At 55.8% G+C, this 15,425-nt stretch overlaps 6 protein-coding genes across 6 annotated transcripts; 4 read left to right on the top strand and 2 right to left on the bottom strand.

The window, feature by feature from the left end:
• Positions 1 to 270: 270 nt before the first annotated feature.
• Positions 271 to 1,494, top strand: BKA78DRAFT_373594 (uncharacterized protein; the record flags this gene model as incomplete). Its single annotated transcript, XM_066892770.1, has 3 exons — positions 271 to 712; positions 742 to 1,065; positions 1,114 to 1,494. The coding sequence occupies exons 1-3, from the start codon at positions 542 to 544 to the stop codon at positions 1,492 to 1,494; spliced, it is 876 nt and encodes a 291-aa protein (XP_066741862.1). The 5' UTR covers positions 271 to 541.
• A 733-nt stretch (positions 1,495 to 2,227) lies between these two features.
• Positions 2,228 to 5,900, top strand: BKA78DRAFT_320226 (glycosyl transferase). Its single transcript, XM_066888932.1, has 10 exons — positions 2,228 to 2,542; positions 2,598 to 2,610; positions 2,669 to 2,704; positions 2,767 to 2,828; positions 2,881 to 2,984; positions 3,037 to 3,114; positions 3,169 to 3,466; positions 3,520 to 3,593; positions 3,640 to 5,033; positions 5,086 to 5,900. The coding sequence occupies exons 1-10, from the start codon at positions 2,370 to 2,372 to the stop codon at positions 5,506 to 5,508; spliced, it is 2,655 nt and encodes an 884-aa protein (XP_066741861.1). The 5' UTR covers positions 2,228 to 2,369; the 3' UTR covers positions 5,509 to 5,900.
• A 214-nt stretch (positions 5,901 to 6,114) lies between these two features.
• On the bottom strand, positions 6,115 to 8,352 carry BKA78DRAFT_345517 (major facilitator superfamily domain-containing protein; the record flags this gene model as incomplete). The annotated part of the gene is made up of 5 exons (XM_066890492.1): positions 6,115 to 6,256; positions 6,287 to 7,131; positions 7,184 to 7,233; positions 7,304 to 7,523; positions 7,594 to 8,352. The coding sequence occupies 5 exons, from the start codon at positions 8,350 to 8,352 to the stop codon at positions 6,115 to 6,117; spliced, it is 2,016 nt and encodes a 671-aa protein (XP_066741860.1).
• Positions 8,353 to 9,424: 1,072 nt separating this feature from the next.
• Positions 9,425 to 10,794, top strand: BKA78DRAFT_254433 (Thiolase, N-terminal domain-containing protein; the record flags this gene model as incomplete). The annotated part of the gene is made up of 3 exons (XM_066884901.1): positions 9,425 to 9,492; positions 9,556 to 9,736; positions 9,790 to 10,794. The coding sequence occupies 3 exons, from the start codon at positions 9,425 to 9,427 to the stop codon at positions 10,792 to 10,794; spliced, it is 1,254 nt and encodes a 417-aa protein (XP_066741859.1).
• Positions 10,795 to 10,959: 165 nt separating this feature from the next.
• On the top strand, positions 10,960 to 12,554 carry BKA78DRAFT_174325 (uncharacterized protein). The gene is made up of 2 exons (XM_066883305.1): positions 10,960 to 11,145; positions 11,295 to 12,554. Exons 1-2 carry the CDS (start codon positions 11,124 to 11,126, stop codon positions 12,425 to 12,427), a joined length of 1,155 nt encoding a protein of 384 aa, XP_066741858.1. The 5' UTR covers positions 10,960 to 11,123; the 3' UTR covers positions 12,428 to 12,554.
• Positions 12,555 to 12,993: 439 nt separating this feature from the next.
• On the bottom strand, positions 12,994 to 15,336 carry BKA78DRAFT_320219 (signal recognition particle protein). Its single transcript, XM_066888931.1, has 4 exons — positions 15,123 to 15,336; positions 14,492 to 15,072; positions 13,830 to 14,439; positions 12,994 to 13,778 (listed from the first exon to the last, which is right to left on the bottom strand). Exons 1-4 carry the CDS (start codon positions 15,311 to 15,313, stop codon positions 13,253 to 13,255), a joined length of 1,908 nt encoding a protein of 635 aa, XP_066741857.1. The 5' UTR covers positions 15,314 to 15,336; the 3' UTR covers positions 12,994 to 13,252.
• Between the last annotated feature and the right edge of the window lie 89 nt (positions 15,337 to 15,425).

Below are 15,425 nucleotides of genomic sequence, written 5' to 3'. Positions count from 1 at the left end.
CAGCGTGACGGTGATGCAGCAGGCTCATGTAGAGGGCCCAAGAGCCCAACAACGAAGAAGTCTTTCTTGGAGGAGTGGAAGCGCACGACTGGGGGGCTGGCTGGCGATGAAACGCCCGGCGTGCGGTCACCGTGGAATGTCTTTTGACTTCTCGGCTCGGATCAGTATTGACACGTCGGGCCGTACCGTAGAGTTTGACAGTACTGTAGAGAAGAAGAATTGAGATGGCTGGAATATAATTCTTTGTTTGAAGAAGTGCACATGCAGCGTGTTCTTGTCGTGCATATGGTTTTTGGTGATGCTGGCTCGGATCAGGTCAGTCACGTCAGATGGGGCAGCCAGCGACCTGCGAACGGCTAGTCGGGCGGCAGGAGCCATGCGTTGGCTTCTCCCTCTGGCCTCTGCCTCTTTGCCCTGCGTGGGTGTGTGCTAACCTAACCATCTGAACTAGGGGCTCCTCCTCTCTCCCTCTGCCTGTATATATGACCAACGCCCCCAATGGCCCAATCCGCACCACTCCCCCGTCCACTACCACTCCGACATGATGCAGACCCCTCCGTCATCCGAGCCTAGCACCGGTACTGCCTCCCGCAGAGCCTCCATCGACTCCATCGACATTGATGCCTACTTTGCCAACTATGAACCGCTCTCCAACATGCCCACTCCTCCACAGCCCGCCGTCGACAGCCCTGTTGCAAAAACCCCCGCTGCCGTTCGCCGTCGACCAAACGATGACTTGAGAGGTGCGTTTTGTTACTCCTCGCGCGCTCATGGGGCCAGTCGACTAACTCGAACCAAACAGCTTCGGCCGCCCACCTCGCCAAACTCACCCCTTCCAATGCCTCGACCCGCCGGCCCTCGACCTCGACCATCACAACCTACCTCGAACGAACCCACCTGCCGCTCGAGGTCCTGGGCCTGGCAGCTTGTATTCTCGATGCCTTGAGCATGCGCTTCGCAAAACGATGGCGCGAGGCCCTGCTTTCCGCCGCCGGTCCGGATTCTGCATCTGCGTTGTTGCCGGTCCCCGCCTCTCTGCCGTCTCCTCCCGCTTCCCCAATCCCCGTGACGACGGCACCGTTACTGGGAGCTGCCGTCGCTTCGTCCGCCGAGCCCGAGCTGCTGGTCCTGGCCGCTCTCGCGCTTGCCGCCTCGTATCTCGACGACTCGCACGTCTCGCTGAGACACTGGGCCCAGCACGTTTCCAACTGCGTCTTCACCGCTCGTCAGTTGTCCGCCACCCAACGCATCATCCTCTCCGACTTGGACTATGATTTGCACTCGTTTACGCCCGAGTTCGTCCAAGACTCGATTCAGAACATGCAGCGCACCGGTGCGCTCATGGCTCAAAAGGCCGCTTCTGCTCCTGTGGCTGAGAAGAGCAGGCCAGCCCCGCTGCAGCTTGGCGGCGGTTCCGCGAGGTGGTGCAATGGCATCACGACACCGGAACCCAGCCCCTCTGCATCCATGGCGGAGGCACAGTTCGTGGCGTGACGCTCAAAATAATTTTCTCTCTTCTTGTTATTTATCCCTCATCATCATGGCGCCGGGATCGGGACGGACCCGGCGCTGGCGTTTTTATGGTCATGGCGAAGTCAGAGATACCCCCAATTTTGTAGCTGCTCGCTTTTGCGGCAGCATTTTAGGTCATGTCAAATCTCGGGAGGGCGGAAGAAAAGCATCTTGTATTTTGAAGGATGCACGGGAGGGGGTGGCATGAGTGGCATGTTTGATACAGCTGACGGCAGGTGGACGGGGTTGGCTGCATGAGAGATATATAGGCAGTCGAATACCATGGAAAGAACATACCCAGGATGCATGCGCCCAAGGCCACATGGTGTTGAGAAAAAGTTTGACGCCACGACGCGGGTAGAGGTCAAGACCAAGGGGTAGTTGTGCTTCAGGTCTGTATCCGCTTGATGGGCGTGGGTGGTATAGACTTTGGGTGATCGGTGATGGAGGATGCGAGGCGGGCCAGGCGGGCTACATGTACGGGGAGTGCATCACGATTCGATCAGGCGAGAAAACTGGGAATGGAGTGGGGAGGATTACGAAAAGGTCGTGACTTTGTGCTGTCAGAGTGCAGGCTGGTTGCAGGTCGAGGTGATGAGAGCGTTACTTCGTTCGACCTCACTCCAGCTCACCCCCCGGCCGCTCCTGGAGCTTCCCCGCAAGCACCGGCACACTGGCGGCGCTAGCTCTTCCCAGCAGTGCCAGGGCAGCTCTCCTCGTCCGGCTTGCTGTGAGAGCTGCTCTCCATGTGCGCGCCGTTCTCGTCTCCCCCTCCTTTTTAAACCCTCAGTCGCCCGTCACCCCCTTGGAGAATTGTCCATTTTCCTTTATCAGTTTTCTCTCAAACAATTGCCATCATGTCGACCGGAACTCGCGAGCGGAGACCTTCGACGGGGGCCCCGCTCTCGGATCTACAGGGCCCCGTTGGCCCCGGCTTCAGCAGACCCAAACACAAGAGGACCGTCACTGGTTTCGGTCCATCAGAGATCAAGGCTGTCGAGGCCGCCATTCCTGAGCCCGCCAGAAAGGCGTACGTCCAAATCTCCCCCATAAGTCGCACATCACTGACAAACTTGGACCTCCAGGTGGACCAAATTCGTGCGTCCAAGCAACATCGCCCCTCCCTGCACGTCATGTCTAATCACCGAAGCTGCAGACTCCAAAGCCCTTTGAGACGACCGAAGAATTCGAGGTACCCACACACTCTCTGCGTCTTTTATTTACCACGACGCCAATTGCTGACCATTTCTCAAGAGGGAGGCCATTCGCCACATTGAAACTACCCTCGCCCGCTCCCTCTACAATTGCGATGACTTGTAAGGAAACGCAAATGCAAGCCCTGGCCCCGCGCTTACCATAGATCCCCAGCGCTACGTATGCCGGCACGTCCCTGGCCTTTAGGGACCGTCTCATCATCGACTGGAACAAGACGCAGCAGGAGCAGACGTTTGCTGATCAGAAGCGCGTCTATTGTGAGACATGCACCCAACCCTGGGACAGGGCTGAAGGCTGATTTTCGCGCAGATCTCTCTCTTGAGTTTCTGATGGGCCGCGCCCTTGACAATGCTATGCTCAATGTTGGAAAGAAGGACGTTGCCAAGAGTAGGGCTCATCACCATTTCCGATGCTGATCCCGACTGACCCGGTTTTTGACAGAGGGACTCGACGAGATGGGCTTCCGCATCGAGGATGTGATCGGCCAGGAACATGATGCCGCCTTGGGCAACGGCGGTCTTGGTCGCCTGGCTGCTTGCTTTCTCGACAGCATGGCCTCGCTTAACATCCCCGCCTGGGGTTACGGCCTGCGCTACCGATATGGCATCTTCAAGCAGGAGATTGTGGATGGCTACCAGGTCGAAGTCCCCGATTATTGGCTGGACTTCAACCCCTGGGAGTTTGCCAGGCACGACGTCACCGTCGACATTCAGTTCCACGGCCACGTTCGCAAGTATCAGTGAGTGTTGAGTGCAATTTCGAAAGTCGACCCCTCATCTGACGACCGCCCAGGGATGACAGCGGTAAGCAAGTTGCCGTTTGGGAGGGTGGTGAGATTGTCCAGGCCGTTGCGTACGACGTCCCAAGTAAGTAAGCCCTGTTAATTGGTGGATTTGTGCCAACATTGCACAGTTCCCGGCCACAACACCCCCACCACAAACAACCTGCGCCTGTGGGGCAGCAAGGCTGCAAGTGGTGAATTCGATTTCCAAAAGTTCAACTCGGGAGAGTATGAAAGCTCCGTTGCAGACCAGCAAAAGGCAGAGACCATTTCAGCAGTGCTGTATCCCAACGACAACTTGGATCGTGGCAAAGAGCTGCGTCTGAAGCAACAGTACTTTTGGTGTGCTGCTTCGCTGTATGACATTGTTCGCCGCTTCAAAAAGACCAAGAGAGCGTGGAAGGATTTCCCGTCGCAAGTTGCCATTCAGCTCAACGACACTCATCCGACCCTGGCCATCCCTGAGTTGCAGCGCATCCTCGTGGATATTGAAGGTTTGGACTGGGATGAGGCCTGGAACATTGTGACCCAGACGTTTGGCTACACCAACCACACCGTCCTCCCCGAGGCGCTGGAGAAATGGTCTGTCCCACTCATGCAGTACCTCCTGCCCCGCCACCTTCAAATCATTTACGACATCAACCTGCAGTTCCTGCAATATGTTGAGCGCAACTTCCCCAAGGACCGTGATATGCTCCGCAGAGTTTCCATCGTCGAGGAGTCTCAGCCTCAAATGGTCCGCATGGCTTACCTGGCTGTCATTGGATCCCACAAGGTCAATGGTGTGGCAGAACTGCACTCGGATCTTATCAAGACCACCATCTTCAAAGACTTTGTGGCCATTTACGGGCCTGACAAGTTCACCAATGTAACCAACGGAATTACCCCGCGCCGATGGCTGCACCAAGCCAATCCCCGCCTCTCGGAGCTCATTGCAACCAAGCTTGGGGGCCACGAATTTTTGAAGGATCTCACTCTTTTGCACAAGCTTGAGGCATACGTGGACGATGCCGACTTCCGCAAGGAGTTCCAGGAGATCAAGTATGCCAACAAGGTCCGCTTGGCCAAGCACATCAAGAACACGACCGGCGTCAGCGTCAATCCGTCGTCCCTGTTTGATGTCCAAGTCAAGCGTATGCACGAGTACAAGCGGCAGCAGCTCAACATTTTCGGTGTGATCCACCGCTACCTCCAAATCAAGAAGATGAAGCCCGAGGAGAGGAAGAAACTTCAGCCTCGCGTGTCCATCTTCGGAGGCAAGGCTGCTCCTGGATACTGGATGGCTAAGACGGTGATCCACTTGATCTGTGAAGTTGGCCGTGTTGTCAACTCCGACCCTGATGTTGGCGATCTCCTGAAGGTCATCTTCCTCGAGGACTACAATGTCAGCAAGGCCGAGATAATTACACCTGCTTCCGACATTAGCGAGCACATTTCCACTGCCGGCACCGAAGCCAGCGGCACGAGTAACATGAAATTCGTCTTGAACGGCGGTCTCATCATTGGCACTTGTGACGGAGCAAACGTAAGTAATCTATACAACCACAGTCCCATGGGAATGAACTAACGTGTCCAAGATTGAAATCACCCGCGAAGTTGGTGAAAACAACATCTTCCTCTTCGGAAACTTGGCCGAGGACGTCGAGGACTTGCGCCACGCACACGTTTACGGATCATACAAGCTCGACCCCGACCTTGCTGCCGTTTTCAACGCTATCAAGTCGGGCATGTTTGGCGACGCCGGTGCCTTTGGCCACCTCGTGGGCTCCATCATGGACCACGGAGACTACTACCTGGTCTCGGACGACTTCAACAGCTACATCAAGACTCACGAGCTGATTGACGAGGCGTACAAGAACCAGGACGAGTGGCTGACCAAGTGCATCACGAGCGTGGCGCGCATGGGCTTCTTCTCGTCGGACCGCTGCATCGACGAGTACGCCGAGGCCATTTGGAACGTCGAGCCGCTTGTGCCCAAGCAGAATGGAACCGAGCATTAATTGGGACAGATGGTAGATTTTCTTGATTGACATGGCGCATTCGCCAGAGAGGGGTGAAGATCGAGGTCCAAAAGCTGGCTGCAGGTTTTTCTGCTACCCCGTTTTTGTCAGACTTGGAGTGCATGATGGATGATTATGATTAGATGAGTGGAGCTGAATTCGGAATTGCTTGTTTGATTGATTCGTATTCCAAAGTGATGTTGCTCTGCTGTGTTGCCAATCTGTGTGTTTGTTTCCGTGCCTTGGCTCGTTATTCCATACAATGAATGCTCGACTCGAAATTGACGATTGATCGTACAGTGCCCGCGTAGCAAAGAAGATTGCCATCAAAGCCGAGCCTTGACATCAAAACTTGGGGCTCACCCTGAGCATTCAATTTCATTTTCCGTCGTTACCAGGACAGCATCCAAATTCCTTTGACCCAAAGGACTTGAATGTTGCAAATTCAAGACGGATAGACATGGGTGTTCAAATAGCCACGAGTATGAGCCGAAACTTTCTGATTCTTCGACTGCTCCGATTGACTGGAAATTGATCAATTGCCGATGGTACCATTTGGTTAAATGTGCAAAGAGGTTTTCGGAAATCTATAAATTTGACTCTACTCTAATTACCAATTAAATTTGCCAGTCTTGTTGTGTACATGTCTCGTAACAAAGTCCGTGCCCTCCAACCCCTAAGAGCAGAAGACTTTCGGAGCGGTCGTAGTTGTGTTCTATGATCTTTGAATGCCCTACCTTGGACTCTTCTACTCAAACAGACAGCATTTGCCACTCACTTTGTCGAGTCCCTCGAAAAGACACCCCTCGCGCGTATCCTTGGCCCAAAAACGAAAAACAGATAGGGTATCGGAATCAAAGCAATGCCAACAAAACCAAAAATGCTGACGCCCCAATCAACGCCGACGGAATGCAGCAGGGGCGTCATGAAGAGGGGGAAACTGCCGGCCAAAACGGAGCGCAAAAAGGTGTTTGCGGCAATGGCCGAGGCGGCGTACTGGCGGAACGTGTCGACGAGGTAGTTGAGGGCGGACTGGAAGATGCAGAAGAAGCCGAGGCCGACGCACGCGCAGCCGATGATGGGCGCGATCCAGTGGAAGCGCGGCGAGGCGGTCCAGCCGAAGATGAAGAGCCCCGACGCCAGGAAGACGCTGCCGAGCATCATGGGCGGCAGGCGGGCCTCGGGAACCGGCTTGAAGTTGTTGGCCGAGAGTTTCTTGAAGTAGTACTTCTGGTTGAAGATGTTGGCGACGGCACCGATCAGGATGCCCGTCAGGATGGCGAGGAAGGGCAGCGCGCCGACAACCTTGTTCCATCCGCGCTGCTCCTCGAAGACGACCGGGAAGGCGGCCAGCTGCGCGTATAGGATGCCGTAGACGAACGAGGCGTATAACGCCACGCAGAAGCAGATGGGCGTGAAGAGCAGCTGGAAGGGCCGGACGAGGTACGAGTTTGCCAGCTCGCGCAGACTTACGTCCCACTCTTCATGTTTTGCGTGCAGCGCCCAGTTGCCCGTCGTGTGCCGCAATCGCCGCGCTTTGTAGACTAGCAGCACTGGCGGGTACGTCTCGTCGAGGAAGATGATGTCGAGCGTGAGCATGGTCATCATGAAGATGCCAGTTATCTAGTGTCGTGTGAGTGTGTCTCGTTGATTCAGGGATTTCTGAGATGCTTACGTATTCTGTCCATCTCCAGCCGAGATAGCTTTGAACGATTGCTCCGCCAGCTGAAATGATAAAAGACCAATTAGCATGTCTGGGACGCATCCTGTGCGAGTCGATTTACCCCAAGCTTACCGATTGGCCCCAGCGTGGGACCTCCAACGACGGCCATGGCGTAGCCTACCATGGCGAGCCCGCGCTCTTTGGCCGACCAAATGTCTCCAAGCACGCCTCCTGAATCCATTGTGTTAGCGACGAGTGTCCAGAAGTGCAGTAGCTGAGGGAAGACGACGAAAGCTCCGCAGCTTGTTGGCTGCTCAGGGAGATGGAATGAAAGGGAGCATTGAAACTCCCGCTAGCTACAAGACACAGAGAATTCGCCTCTTAGAAAAGAGTACGGGGAGTGATCGAGTGCTGTCGCATACGATGAATTGGGAAAGCCAAGCCTTGTTCAACAATCTCTTTCGCCGCCCCTCTGAAGCGAAATGCTCAAGCGTATTGGCCGTACCTGTGTTTGTGATGGGCGCGCTGCCAAAGACACCGCAGAAGAAGCGTGTCAACATGATGGTCTGGAAATCCTTGGCCGTGGCTGTTGCAAAGGAAAAGATGGCGGCTATGAAATAGGGAGCAAGCACTGCAGACTTTCTGCCATAGACCTCGGACAGCGGTGCAAACACCAATGGTCCAACGCCGAATCCAAATAGTAGCAATGAGGTTCCCAAGGTGGCGACGGTCGTGCCGACGTTGAATTCCTTGGAAATCTGGTCCACGGCCGGAGAGTAGACGCTACTGGCCCAAGTTGCTCCCATGGTGGTTAGACCGTAGAGCAGGGTGGTCATGATCTTTTTGCGGGTTGGCCAATTGAGCGGCATGTACGGGTCATCCGGGCCATCAAAATCGACCACGACGTCCGGCGCGGTCTTGGTGTGGGCGAGAGGATGGCTGAAAGGCGGGACAGGTCTTCGCGAGCGAACGGTGGACAGGACCGACTGGGCCTGTGACTGAACGCGGTCTATCGAGTAGTTCCGTCCTGGAGGAGGTGGTTGTTGTGCCGTTTCTGCCTTTTCAAGCTCGGCTGTCAAGCCTGGGACTGAAGGTGGGGTGTGGCTACTGTGAGTCGAAGAGTCGGAGATGGTGCTCGCGGCCGACGAGGTGGTGCTGGCATCATGGTGGGATCTTGCCATGACTGCTGGGGTGGCGGTGATGGCTTGGGATAGACATGAAGGAGTGAGGAGTGGCAGAAGTAGCAGCAGGGGAGAGCGACATTTTGAAGTGGATTCAGACTGGAAAACGTGGGGAGTGCAGCGTAGCCACTCGGCGTAGATGTAATGCGGATTGGTATCCGTAGAGGACTGCTATGACGTTGCGTCTCATCATTTTCGCCGATATGCAGTGGACAGAGCGTGCCGGTTGCCGAGCACACGGCCAACCACGAGGCGTCTAGTTACATGTCTGCTCGTTGGAAGCCATCCAGAGACGATGTCTTTCAAGGGATTTGGAGCAGCGCTGCGGAGCTGGCAGAGTCTCCTGAATCCATACAATGGATGCACGGGATATATGTCAGGAGTTGACATTTCCACACTCTGAAGGGAGCAGAATGCTCCTTCAACGACACCCCACGCTCGTACTGACTGGACCGTGGACCAAAGCGGTGGCTTGTCTCGGTCAATGGCCGACATCGGAGCAGACATAGGAGATAAAGAAATCAAGTTCGGAGAAAAAGATGAAGCGGGGAGAAGGGAAAATGCACGAATGGAAGGACAGCTCAGGCTCAATGGTCAAGGAAAGGGACCCGGAGAGCTATAAGAACGAGAGACTTGTAATTGGGACCTGAGAGAAATGCGCAAGTAGAGCATGTATACAAGGCATCTTTGGTGTTTGTGTTGGACAAAGTTTCTTGAGCCTCTGGCCGGTTGTGCTCCCTCAGGCTCTCTCTCAGCCCTCCCGTCGCACTCGCGGGGCCCCAGATCACCTCACCTCGATCGGTCGAGCACAGACAGATTGTTCCTTGAAACTCCACCCATCCTCTAAGGGTCTTTGGCTGATCATGGCGACGATTACTTTCTGTCGTGCCGTTGAGAGAAGCTTATCCGCCCCAGGGAGTCTGTCGAGCCGGTGGCCCCGAGGTCGATCAGCTTGCAGCCCGCAGCCTCGGTCCAGCGCGAACCCTCCCGTTAAATCAACCTCCGCCATCCCCGCAAACAATAACATCGACAACCTTTGGATTCTGCTTTCCAGTCCGTCACATCAATCGTCATGGCCGCCGAAAGATTGAAGAGCATCGTCTCCCACATGACTCCTTCGCGGAGTGGTCTGTCGCAAATGTGAGTCGCCCTCTGCATTGCTCTCTCCCGTCGCGCCGTTTCTGACGTCGGAGCTTGTTTTAGCACGCAGAAGAACCCCGATGACATTGTCATTACCCTCGCCACCCGGACGCCCCTGTGCAAGGGTAAGAAAGGCGGTCTCAAGGACACGCCCCTCGATGGCATCATGTTCAAGATTCTCGAGCAGGTCAAGGCCCAGATGAAGATTGACCCGCAATTGGTCGAGGATATTTGCGTTGGCAATGTAGGTCAATCAAAGCTACGTACGTGTGACATGGCTGACGAGCTGTGCCTCAGGTCAGCGACGGAAAGGCAGCCTACTACGTCCGCGCCGCCATGCTGGGCGCCGGTTTCCCCAACACCACCGCCGGATACTCGACCAACCGCTTCTGCAGCTCTGGTCTCAAGGCGGTCCAGGAGATTGCCAACCAGATTTCCAATGGCAACATCGACATTGGTATCGCCATGGGCGCCGAGTCCATGACGGCTGGCGGTGACCGCTTGGAGAGGCCCTTCTTCGACGAGATTCTCAAGGAGCAGGAGGCCCAGGACGCTATGCAACCCATGGGTCAGACCTCGGAGAACGTCGGCAAGGACTTCAACATTTCCAGGGAGGAGCAAGACCGTTACGCGGCTGAGTCGTACCGCCGGGCAGAGGTTGCGCAAAAGGCTGGTTTGTTTGACGAGGAGATCACGCCCATTACGGTCCGCGTCAAGGACCCGAAGACGGGCGAGGAGAAGAAGGTGACTCTTACCAAGGACGAGGGCCCTCGTTACGGTACCACGTTTGAGTCCCTGTCCAAGATCAAGCCCGCCTTCTTGCCCCACGGCGACCGCAGCCACGCGGGCAACTCGTCGCAGGTCACAGACGGAGCTGCGGCAGTGCTGCTCATGAAGCGCTCCAGGGCAGAGGAGCTCGGCCAGCCCATCCTGGCCAAGTACGTTTCTTCGACTGTTGCCGGTCTGGCACCGCGCATCATGGGTATTGGGCCCACCATTGCCATTCCCAAGCTGTTGAGCAAGCTCAACATTACGATTGACGACATTGATGTGGTTGAAATCAACGAGGCGTTTGCTTCAATGGCGGTGTACTGTCTTAGGACTCTCAAGATCCCGCATGAAAAGATGAATCCAAGGGGTGGAGCCATTGCGTTGGGTCATCCGTTGGGATGTACCGGAGCCAGGCAGATTGTCACCGGGCTGAGCGAGTGCAGGCGACAGAAGAAGAAGATTTTGCTGACGAGCATGTGTATTGGTACGGGTATGGGTATGGCTGGATTGTTTGTCAACGAGCAGGTTTAGGGGAATAGTTTGGTGTAGTTTTGGGACAAATTGAATGTAAATGTTGTACTTGGTCACTGAGAATGCCCCGCACACAGCCCCAGGACAAGGCAGCGCGGACCGGCAGTTTGCGCCACAGTTGGCCCGCATTGAGAGGGAAGCTTAAGGCCGTTGACGGTGCGGTGCATGCGTTGCCTTTGACCCGTCCTCACCTACCTTACCTCAGGTCGCTCTCTCACCTGCTTTGCTCCTAGTTACATGTACCTCCAGGCTGCCACTCTTTCTGTCCATTCCTTTCTTCTCGTCTACTCACCCTCTACGACTGCAATCCTGTTTTACGCCCAGTCGCCATGACGGCTCCAGCGGTCAAGGGTAAGCTGCGTCTCGCCACTCTCTGTGCACCCACCTCATTCCCGACACCGCCACCACCTCCGATCACTTCTTATTGTTGCACCCTCCCTCGTGCCCCGCTGAATCTCTGCATCCGTTCCTCATGCCTCCTCCTCTAACCATCAGGCCAGGCGCCATCATCGCAGTGTCTGTCGCCGTCGCTGCCGGCATCGCCATATACCAGAGCCCCCAAGTCCAGCGCTGGCTCGACGATCGACGACGCAAGATAGCTATTGCCTTGCACAAACTAGGCAACGAAATCAACCCTCCCGCGCGGCAACACGGAGCACCTGGCGAGTCTGAAGAGCAGTGGACAAGACGTCAAGAGACCATCCGCCGGCGGAGAAATGACCTGATCAAGCGAGCACGCGAGGAAGGCGTCGCCGTTGATCTCGACGAGCTCGCCAAAATCAGTGAGACCTACGACGAAAAGAGACCAACGACGAGAGGCTCGACATTTGACGATTTGGTTCACAACGATGGTACGCTTCGCGAGTCAGGCTCCGCAACCGCCGTCAACGAGAAGGCTACTACCACAGCCACCGACAACACTGCTTCAGAAAACTTGAGGCTCCGCGGTCAGGGTGTTCGTGGTTTCATGAGCGGCGCTTCGTATGCTCAGCCGTTTGGAGACGAAGAGGCTTCCATTCTCTTTGATCGCGACCTCATCGGCGTCGAGGAGAACTCGGTCGATGGTGACCATGATGGCGAAGCGGTGACCCCTCATGACTTCATCATGGACTCTCGCGACACCACCGCCACCGTTGAGGCTCAACTCGCCTCCTCTTTGCCCCAACTCATCGACCTCTCCGAGCCTACTCCCGCCGCTGCTTCCGAGACCACTGGTGAGGCCGCTACTGAATCATATTACTCCTCCGCATCGCGCGCCGCCGCTGCTGGACCTACCGTTGCCGAGTCTCCCGCCGTCTCTGTCATCGACGACAGCGACCTCGACGACGACAACATGGCGCACAGCACGGGCACGCTGACGCCCACTGAAGACAACTTCTCCACGGACGCGTCCCTCGTCGGCCGCAGCGCCGACGACATTGCCGTGCTTTCGTCGCTCCACAACGCCTCCGCCGACGAAAGCAACACCACCAACCCTTTTGGTTCCGAGGCCGACTTGTCTGAGACAGGGTTCTCGGACGCACGCAGCGAAGCCAGCTTCTCAGACCTCGGTGGCGCGGCCACGCCGTCCAGCTGGACCGACGTCGGCAGCGATGCCGGCAGCGAGTTTGGCGGAAGCCATGCTGGCAACTGAGCGGGCTGAAACGAGCTGAGTCGGACCCACTTGTCGATACGGCATCACTTGGGACCTTTCCTTAACGACGTCCTGTTTTCCTTGGCGCAATGTTTTGGGATTGAGGATTGGGTTTGGGAGTTCATATTGGCACTGGAGTTTTGCGGAATGGGACGGAAGGGAAGGTTTGGTTTGGTCTGCGGGGTTGCTACTGTTCATAAGTTTTCTGTTTTTCCTCCTGGTTGGCTCCTACGTGTGTATCCTGGGTCGGCCGGTCAGTCGTCATCGTCGTCGTCTCGCACTTCTCTTCTGCCCCTTAGATATCGGCCTGGCCTCGTCATGTAGCTGTTCTCTGTATCGTCCAGACCCGAGGTGATCCTAGAAGACCAACCGGAATAGATATGCTCAGATGCGAAACTCGCGTGTGCAGTAATTTGGCTCTTCAACGTGTTGCAAGGGACAAAAGTAATCGTCAATGTGAGGTGTGCGATGTGGACAGTAAGCAGCGACTGTTGTTGTCTACGATACCAAAAGTGAGGCTGGCTGGCGAATCTCTTCACGGGAGCAAATACGGCATTTCGGATGGACGGGCAAAAAAAAGTCTCCATGTGGGAAATATCACGAGAAATGAAATCAACTCTTGTCTAGTAACTTGGTAGGTCATTGATGGCAACAGCTTTTGCTGGATCTATTCGATTGTAAATCTGGACTTGTTCTGCTGCTCGCTCTCAACGCCAGATACTGCTTCAATCACAGCTAGAGCTCAGCGAGCCACATCATCCAACGCACTTTTCAGCCATCCCAAAGATCCTTTTCCTCCTGTCTCCATGGTCCCGCCGTATTCACTCATCGGCCAAAGCCGAACCAGCCCCTGCTCTTGGGCTTCTCCTCCGCCGTCTTGTCTTCAACACGTACGCCTCCATTCTCCGCCGCCGGCGCTGCGCCAGCTCTACCCGGGTAATCGATGTAGTTGAACGCAACGTCGAGGAACATGGGCTTGACGGGGACGGGCTGCAGGCGCGGCGGCCACTCGACCAGGTTCTTGAGATCGACCTCTTCGCCAGGGTACTGCTTCAGGCGCTGCACGAGCGGCGCCCGTGCCGCAACGCTGCCGCCCTTTTCGATGCCCTTGGACAGCTTTTGCAGGTCGACCAGAGCCCGGTACTGCGTCACGAGGCCTTCAGCGCGGGAGTGCAGGGCTTGCGCCTGTTGCGTCGAGATTTCGAGGCTGGGCGGCTTGGAGGACGCGGCGGATGAGGAGTCGGTGCCGGTGGAGAGAGCCTGGTTGGAGAGTTCCAGGGCGCGGGCGAAGAGGGCCAGGGCGTTCTTGGAGGAGGAGAGGAGCGCGTGTGAGTAGGCTATGTTGAGGCATCTGCGATCAAGTAAGTAACGGCGAATGCCTAACCCTAGGGAGTCCACTCACTTGAGCGCCTGGAAGTACGCGCGCTTGCCGTCTAGCTCTTGGATGAAGCTCGCGTCGCGCATGGCGCCGCGCAACTCCTTGACGGAGTCGATGCTTTGTAGAATCGAGTCAAAAAGAACCACACGCTCCCTCAGACTCGCGAGCTTGCGACCTGTACCCTCTTCCTTCTCGGTAGTTTCCTTGCCATCTTTACCTCCCCTCATCTTCTTAATCCGCCCCGGGTCCATAGTGGCACCATCATCGGTTCCGATGAGAACGCGGTTCCGTCCGACACGCCAGCCAATCAATGCGTAGTTGACGGCCAAGCTTGTAACTCGAAGGTGTTGCATTTGAGGGTCGCCCTCATCCACTCCCTCCTTCTCTAGCTCTTCTATCGCACGACGTGTTGCATCAGCAGCGTCCTGGCTTGCGATCAAGACATCATCGTATGCAGCCGCTTTTTCGCGGAGAGACGTGTCCGTAGTGGCAGACCCCAGAAATGTGGAGAGCTTCTCTTCGGCCGTCGCAACTTGCGCAAGAGATTGGCCGATGGAGGCGTCGACAATGTCAGCAGTGCGGGAGCGCCAGACAATTGTGGTGGGAATATCGGCAGAGGAGTTGACTCCTTTTGCTGCAATAAAGTTAGTGAAAGCCAATTAGCGGACAAAGACATTGACAAGTACCTGTCCCGTGTGATTCTTCCTGCAAGGCGTCTGGGTACGCCTTTTCAACAGCTCCCACCAGTTCGGGATCGGAACGAGGGAACCGCTGACAAGCAACGGCGGCAACAGTCATTGTACGGGGAAGGCGAGATTGATACGCCGCGTAGCGAAGGCTGGGATCGACCGTATTGGACAGAATCTCTTTGAAGATGTCATTCTTCGTGGACTGCAGCAAAGCATTGTAAATGACACGCGCGATGCTGTAGTTGACGAGACACTCCTGCCATCGTTCTTCCGGTGGTACCGCGCCATTTGATGGTTGTCCCTGTGCCTGCTTCTCGAATTCTTGTGCGCCACAAAGCGAGTAATAGTAGGCCTTTGCTTCCAATACGTCGGTGTCTGTTGCTCCGCTGACGGACTGGTTCGAGAGTTGTATTGAGAGATCTCTCGCGATGACGGCGGCTTTGTGCAAACGCGAGATGATGTGCTTGCGTGTCGATCCGGTTATGCCTTTTTCAGCATTGTCTTCGACATGAATTGATCTCATGTGCATCGCATGCGCCCAGGCGCGCTCGGCGGTCAAGATTTGGAGGTGGACAAAGCTGCGCAAACGAGATGAGAAGCTGTATCATTAAAGTACAAGGCTACTCACTCATGGTTGGAGCCAATGTCACTGGCAGTGACTGGATCTTTGGCAGAATATTTGGCATTTTTGGGCGTTGCACGGCCGAGACGTTTCCTCAGTGTGAGTAACCGGCGTGACAGCTGTTGACGGCACGCATTATAGTCTCCAAGAAGAAGAATGCTGTCGCGCTGAGAGACGACAAACGCCGTGATGTCCATTGGGGATTTGTTAGAGAGCAGGGCGGGGTGATGATGGCAGAGACCACGATGAGCTCCAGGACCTTGGCCCCGGCCTTGGCGTCGGGCGGAGAATTGGGTTTCTCCGACCGGT

This window comes from Phyllosticta capitalensis (assembly GCF_038381095.1).
Source record: "Phyllosticta capitalensis strain CBS 128856 chromosome Unknown BKA78scaffold_8, whole genome shotgun sequence".
Lineage (NCBI taxonomy): Eukaryota > Fungi > Ascomycota > Dothideomycetes > Botryosphaeriales > Phyllostictaceae > Phyllosticta > Phyllosticta capitalensis.
Note: the sequence above shows the minus strand (reverse complement) of the source record. Positions and strands in the feature narration are given on the sequence as shown.